Source organism: Telopea speciosissima, chromosome 11, assembly GCF_018873765.1.
Source record: "Telopea speciosissima isolate NSW1024214 ecotype Mountain lineage chromosome 11, Tspe_v1, whole genome shotgun sequence".
Lineage (NCBI taxonomy): Eukaryota > Viridiplantae > Streptophyta > Magnoliopsida > Proteales > Proteaceae > Telopea > Telopea speciosissima.
This window is the reverse complement of record NC_057926.1, coordinates 16,460,652-16,466,056: the sequence shown is the minus strand read 5'-3', so window position 1 is coordinate 16,466,056 and position 5,405 is coordinate 16,460,652. Positions and strand designations below refer to the sequence as shown.

The 5,405-nt window shown below is 36.2% G+C and overlaps 1 protein-coding gene across 1 annotated transcript; it reads left to right on the top strand.

Moving 5' to 3' along the window:
- Positions 1-674: 674 nt before the first annotated feature.
- LOC122644826 (probable LRR receptor-like serine/threonine-protein kinase At3g47570) lies at positions 675-4,343 on the top strand. Its single transcript, XM_043838207.1, has 2 exons — positions 675-3,399; positions 3,949-4,343. The coding sequence occupies exons 1-2, from the start codon at positions 675-677 to the stop codon at positions 4,341-4,343; spliced, it is 3,120 nt and encodes a 1,039-aa protein (XP_043694142.1).
- The last annotated feature ends 1,062 nt before the right edge of the window (positions 4,344-5,405 follow it).

Genomic DNA, 5,405 nt, shown 5'->3' with positions numbered 1-5,405 from the left:
CCAGGAAATCTAACCCCGTGCTCAACATTCTCCCATTCTTTAAATAAAATCAGGAAAAAAGATCTCCACTTGATGGTGTTTCCTATGCTCTCCAATGGGTGAGCATGTTTGATTATCTATCCAGGGGACAGAGGCGTCATCTCACAGTGCCCTATGAGAGGACGTTGAAAACATCACCAAGTAAAGACCTCTTGCCCAATAAATAAAACAAAAAGTCAGGATGTGTAGACCCCAAGGCAATCAATGTTAAGCTTATGGCTATTGTCACCCAATTCAGTCTCCCCATAGTGGTCCATAGTAACTCCATATCCCTTGACAAACGGGTCCTTAGTGTGAGTTTTGGTCTAACACGTCAGAATTGAATCTCAATTTTCTTCATTGAACGACAAAAGAGGGTACTCAAGTCTCCTATGATTTTGGTCTAACACGTCAGAATTGAATCTCAATTTTCTTCATTGAACGACAAAAGAGGTTACTCAAGTCTCCTATGATTGCCAATGAGGTGATCACCTATAAGTCTATAACTATAATATCGCCATGAAATCCATCTCTATCTACTCGGCGTAACTAATGGTCTAAGTAATAAGAGTAAACACTCGACTTCTAAGGTCTCCTTTAAATAGGATTCATAGATTAGTTATTCTGTATACCCCAACTCAAATTAAATTGCATTCATGGTTTCTACTTTTGCGTCTCAAAATTTGATTCTAATGGCACTTCAACTTATTCTTGTTTTCATTCTCTCCTTTGGGAGCTCATTGAGGTTGTTAGAATCAGTCACCGCAAGTAGAAGGATGATCGTAGGATGGAACGAGACAGATCGACTTGCTTTGCTGGAGTTTAAGAAACAAATTGATGATTCGTATGGAGCACTAAGTTCTTGGAATGATTCCATCCATTTCTGCAACTGGGTAGGGATCACATGTGGCCATCGTCATCAACAACGGGTGATCAGCTTGGATTTACAAGGTCAGGGCTTGGGAGGTAACATTTCTCCTTCCATTGGGAATCTCACTTTTCTTCATTTCCTCGACATTGCAAGCAATAGCTTCCATGGCCAAATCCCCCAAGAAATCGGTAATCTGATTCGACTACAGGTCATTGTTTTCCAAAACAACACTCTCGAAGGGGAACTTCCTACCAGCTTGGGCAACTGCACTCGTCTAAGAGAAATTTACTTCTCCAATAACAATCTTGTCGGGAAGATTCCAGTTGAAATAGTATCGTCTTTGTTGAAGTTGGAGATAATTTCTATTCATAATAATGGGTTAACAGGAGAATTACCAGCTTCTTTTGGAAACATTTCTTCCATCCAAGTTATCTCTATGAGTGGAAATAAATTCCAAGGGGGCATTCCAGAATCATTTGGTCAGCTAAAAAACTTATACTTTCTCTCACTTTCTAGAAGCAACCTATCTGGAATGTTTCCTGTCTCTCTGTATAATCTCTCATCTCTTGAATCTATTTATGCCCTGCAAAACCAACTGCATGGGGGCCTTCCACGAGACGTAGGCCTCACTCTTCCAAATCTCAAAAAACTAGGGATTGGACAAAACCTTTTCTCAGGGAGCATTCCAAGTTCCATCTCCAATATTTCAACACTCCAAGTGATTGATCTTGGTGGAAACAATTTTGTTGGACCCATCCCTAACAACTTAGGAAATCTTCAAAATCTTCGACAATTCATTATTGGTGAAAATCAATGTGGAGCAAGGGAAGCTGATGATTTAGATTTTGTAAATTCGTTGCTCAATGATACACATCTAGAGCTTTTGGACCTACAATATAATGGTTTTCAGGGTCCCCTTCCAAACTTTAAAGCCAATCTCTCAACACAGCTCTCAATACTTATTTTGGGAGAGAATCAAATATCTGGAATTATTCCTGCTGGGATTGAGAATCTTGTCAACTTAACCTCATTAGCCATGGAGCAGAACTTTCTCGAAGGTAATATTCCGTCTACTATAGGGAAACTCTCAAAGCTTCAAAGATTGTTCTTGAATGAAAACAGACTTTCAGGACAGATACCTTCCTCTATAGGCAATATCACTCTTTTGTATGAACTCCATTTAGATGCCAACAACTTGAATGCAAGCATTCCCTCCAGCATTGGAAATTGTCAGAAGTTGCAGCTCCTAACCCTTAGTAATAATAGCCTCCAAGGCTCAATACCCAAACCACTCTTCCTTATTTCCTCTCTATCAGTATCTCTCGACTTATCTTCTAATTCTCTGGTCGGTTCCCTACCAATTGAACTCGGTAACTTGAAGAGTCTTTCTACAATAGATATCTCCCAAAACAAGTTGTCTGGAGAAATCCCTTCCTCCATTGGTGATTGTAATAGTTTGGAACATCTTTATATAGGGGGTAATTTCTTTGAAGGAACCATTCCTCAATCTTTGACTCTTTTGAAGGGGCTTCAAGATTTAGATCTCTCACACAACAACTTATTAGGGCAAATCCCGAAAGATCTACAAAATCTTTTAGCATTGCGGAGTTTAAATTTATCCTTCAATAATCTTGAGGGAGAGGTACCAACAAAAGGAATCTTTGAAAATGCAAGTGCAATTTTGGTCAATGGAAATGATAAGCTTTGTGGGGGAATTGAAGAGTTGCATTTGCCTACATGCACAAACAATGGGTATATGAAACAAGAAAAGTCCAATGCTTTTAGAATAGTTTTGACGGTAATCGGTGTGGTTGTTGGATTTCTTCTTATATCTTCTTCTCTTACTCTGTTTTGGATAAGAAGATCAAGAAGCAAACCTCCATCTACACCATTAATCGGCAACCAATTCTTAAAGCTTTCTTACAAAGATCTCTTCCGAGCTACTGGAGGATTTTCTTCAGCTAATTTCATAGGTTCTGGTGGTTTTGGCTCTGTATACAAAGGGATTATTGACCAAGATGAAACCATTGTCGCAGTCAAGGTACTCAATCTTCAAAATCCAATAATTTACAAGAGCTTTATGGCTGAATGCAAAGCATTAAAAAATGTTCGGCATCGAAATCTTGTCAAGATTTTAACTTCCTGCTCAAGTCTTGATTCAAAAGGCAAGGATTTCAAAGCCCTTGTTTATGAGTTCATGTCCAATGGGAGTCTCGATGATTGGTTGCATCTGCCGATGGAGGTGCATAATCATACAAGGAATTTAAGCCTTCTTCAAAGATTAAACATCGCAGTTGATGTCGCTTATGCATTGGATTACCTTCATTACCACTGTTATGCGCCAATTGTTCATTGTGACTTGAAGCCAAGTAATGTTCTACTTGACAGTGATATGATTGCACATGTTGGTGATTTTGGTTTGGCGAGGCTACTTTTAGAACCTGATGACAGTTCAGCCCAGACTACTAGTACCATTGGGATAAAAGGATCTATTGGCTATGCTGCTCCAGGTAACAAATAAATTATAAAATTTTATTTTTAATTATTAATATATTAAATTTTGATTCTGTAGAGGTAAATTCCATTACTAAGTTGTTTATGTTTATTCTAATCAGAATCCCCTTTAGGGTGTTAAACATGACCCAAATGATGATTTAGAAAAAAGGGTTCAGATCTAATTAAAGATCCTGTTTACTAGGGTTAATATACTATTATTGGATATTCAAATCCTGTTCAAGATAGTTGATTGAGTATATCAACACATTTTTCTATCCTATTTAGAATGGATCATGGTTTTATCCATATTCATTTCAATTAGAATTGGTTATACTATGAACATATTGTACCCTGGTATCTAATTGGATCAAATTTAGATTGGATCCTTTCTAACATAAAAAAGAATCATGGTTCCTAGATTGAAGAAATTACCATGTAACTTACTACTTTTGGATATTGTGTTCACAAGTTTCACATTTTTTACTTTAATTTCTTGTATTGTGTGAAAAAAATATGCAAATCTCTTATTGTTATACTAACAGTGAGAAGTTTCTAAATTTCAGAATATGGCATAGGGGGAAGGGCAACTATACAAGGGGATGTGTTTAGCTATGGGATCCTTCTATTGGAAATGTTCATAGGAAAAAGGCCAACAGATCATATGTTTACTGATGACTTAAATCTACATAACTTTGCAAAGGCAGCTTTACCTGTACATGTGATGCAAATTTTAGATCCAACACTCCTACCCAAGCAAGAACATCGAGAAGAAATTCAAGGGGATTTCATCAACAAAACTGAAGGTCCTAGTCATAGGACAGATAAATTGCAATATTGCATTATGTCAATAATTGAAATTGCAATCCGGTGCTCCATGGAATCACCAAAAGAACGTATGCAAATGAATGATGTTGTGAGAGAACTACATTTAATCAAGGGAAACTTTCTTGAAGCATGAATCAATCAATATAGAGTAACGATGTCTGATTAGAAGGTGATTCTGATTTATTACCTTTGTATTTATTGTGTTGTCTTGGCCGCTTAATGTACATGGAAAAACTTTGAAAAAGAAAGTTTTTGATCATGCATCAGAGGTAGGTTGTTACAAATGTTGTTATCCCATATCCTAGTAGCCTTTCAAGCATTTATGATAATGGCTAACTATGGTCTTGGCATCAACAACTTTTGCAAGAAATGCCTATGCCATGTTAATTGGTTGAATATATATATATATATATATATATATATATATATATATATATATATATTCAAATGGGTTAAAATTGTGTGCTCTTACTCTTTCTTTGATTTTAAAACTGAGGTTATTCCTTGTCATTCATACATCATCATCTCTCTAGAGTTGAAAAAACTATGATTTGATGCATGGTTAGTTATGTTGCAATTGCTGTTATTAAATATTGAAATCTACAAATAGTGTTTGTTTTTAGAAAAACAAAGTTTTCATCCTAAGAGTATTATAAGTAACTTTAGTTGTTTTGTGGCTATGCAATATGTGGATTTCATGAGCAGGTTCGATAGCAGTAAGAATGGAAATTGATGAGCAATTGGTGGAGTGTGATACAAAGGAAAACAATGACCAATTGTCAAAAAGTCTTTTATCCTTTATTTTTTTTCAGATTCTTTTCGTATATGTATTTACACTGTACAACTAATATTGGTAACTCTCTTGGTAGCTTCCATTTGTCATAGGAACAACATATCTCAAGTTTCTTATGGTTTGGATTTTCTTGTCGAGGCTTTTGATGTGTTATTTTGTAATATGATTGCTTGGATATATGAGATCTTATTTTCTCTAGTCATAATAAAATTCGTTATTTTCACATGAATATGAAGGGGGGGGGGGGGGGAATAGAGTATAGCTTTTAGTATGGGATTTTGCTTCAGTCTAATGCCAATAGAATTTGTGGTTCAGGTTAGTATTGTCAATTGGGACAGTTTCGGTTAATTGGGATGGGTGTTAATTTGTTCCATCTTTTTGGATCCAAGACCAGAAATGTTT

Excerpts from the sequence above, each read along its gene's own strand:
- LOC122644826 (XM_043838207.1), top strand. The coding sequence starts at position 675 with ATGGTTTCTACTTTTGCGTCTCAAAATTTGATTCTAATGGCACTTCAA. Across the intron at positions 3,400-3,948 it reads TATTGGCTATGCTGCTCCAG|AATATGGCATAGGGGGAAGG; the intron begins GTAACAAATAAA and ends TCTAAATTTCAG.